The sequence below is a fragment of the Humulus lupulus genome, chromosome 2 (assembly GCF_963169125.1).
Source record: "Humulus lupulus chromosome 2, drHumLupu1.1, whole genome shotgun sequence".
Taxonomy (NCBI): domain Eukaryota; kingdom Viridiplantae; phylum Streptophyta; class Magnoliopsida; order Rosales; family Cannabaceae; genus Humulus; species Humulus lupulus.
The window spans coordinates 77,227,648-77,229,359 of record NC_084794.1 but is presented as its reverse complement, the minus strand read 5'-3'; the positions used below and the strand labels follow the sequence as shown (position 1 = coordinate 77,229,359).

At 37.7% G+C, this 1,712-nt stretch overlaps 1 protein-coding gene across 1 annotated transcript; it reads left to right on the top strand.

Moving 5' to 3' along the window:
- The first annotated feature begins 261 nt into the window (after positions 1 to 261).
- On the top strand, positions 262 to 1,465 carry LOC133816128 (thaumatin-like protein). The gene is made up of 2 exons (XM_062248786.1): positions 262 to 401; positions 518 to 1,465. Exons 1-2 carry the CDS (start codon positions 338 to 340, stop codon positions 1,252 to 1,254), a joined length of 801 nt encoding a protein of 266 aa, XP_062104770.1. The 5' UTR covers positions 262 to 337; the 3' UTR covers positions 1,255 to 1,465.
- Positions 1,466 to 1,712: the final 247 nt, after the last annotated feature.

The following is a 1,712-nucleotide window of genomic DNA, read 5'->3' as shown; positions in this document are numbered from 1 at the left end:
ATTAGTAATACGCCAACGTGTAATGATGATTTTCCTCGCTGAAGCAATGTAAAACTTTACAACTCATTTCTCATTCAGTAATATTTTTGCTTGTTAAAATGATCATCATTCTAGGTGACTCTAATCATATATAGATTTATTATATATATATCCAAAGCGTAGCCACGTTTGTTTTCTTGACCCCAAAGATCATTTAAATCCAATCTTAAAGTACAATCAAAGAACAGACTCAACCACATTCATATAAATATATATAATCATCTAATTTTGCTCGTCATTTCCCACAAAAAGTAAAATAAAATTAGTTGTCTCAACTCAGTTGATTTAATTCATACAGATGAAGTTACCAGATTTCTTTGTTGCTTTTCTCCTGTGCCTCGGATCTCAATTCCTGCTATTTGGTAAAATGTTTCTTCCTCTTATGTTTCTTAATTGGGCTTATACTATATGTCACGTACGTATACAAAATTACATGTATATGTAATTTTGCTTTCCACTGATGAATTCATTAACGCAGGAAATACGAAAGCTCATACGGTGACGTTTTACGTGCACAACAAATGCTCATTTCCCATATGGCCAGCAGTAGCACCCAACAACGGCTATCCAGTCCTAGCAAACGGCGGCTTCCACCTCCCACCCGGCCAAACCCGCCGAGTCATCGCCCCATGGAAATGGACCGGCCGGTTATGGGCCCGAACCGGGTGCAACTTCGCCACTAACTGGAGCCCAGCTTGTGAAACCGGGGACTGCGATGGACGACTCGAGTGTAACGGGCTAATAGGTACTCCTCCGGTGACGTTGGTCCAAATTTCGGTCCAAATAGACCAGACTAAGCCCAATTACTACGACGTGAGCTTGGTGGACGGATACAATCTTCCCGTCTCGGTGGCGGCCCGACCCAGCTCGGCAAAATGTACAATCGGAGGGTGCGTGGAGAATTTGAATAGTTTGTGTCCAGAGGAGCTGAAGGTGTTAAACGACGTCGGAGAAGTGGTGGCATGCAAGAGCGGTTGCTTGAAGTTTAATTTGGATTCGTTTTGTTGCCGAAACCAGTACGGAAGCCCAGATAAATGTAGGCCCAATGTGTATTCTAAGCTGTTTAAAGAGGCATGTCCTTCTTGTTATAGCTACGCCTATGATTCGCCGCCTCCCTTGGCCAGCTGTGCTGCCAAGGAGTACGTGGTCACATTTTGTCCCTCCACGTGGGCTCGCGGGAATACTACCGCCGCAGGTAGTGACGTGTCACGTTAAGCGGGAATAAAATTGGATTGGATGTTTATGTTTGAAATCTGAAGCTTCCTTTTCTTTAATGTATTTATGAATGTGTTACTCCTAAATGATCCTTTTTTGAAAAGACAATAAGGTTTCATTATCTATATAATTTCTTGTTGCGATGATTTCGGTAATTGTCGTTTTTATTAATACATGTAGTTTGAGGCTGGCTCGGCTGCTCTTAGTCTCATTTTATAATGGAAGCAACGTGATGTTCAATATTTTAATTTTAAAGCTGTAAATATATTTATTTTTTATTATATTTTTTAATAATTATATAAATTTCAAATAAATCAAAAATATCATAAAAATAAATAAAAAATATTTAATATAATTTATGACATAAATATACTAAAAATATTATAGCAAAATATTGTCAATAATTTTAATAAAAATTCACTTACTTTTTTTAAATATATATATAATAAAATAAATTA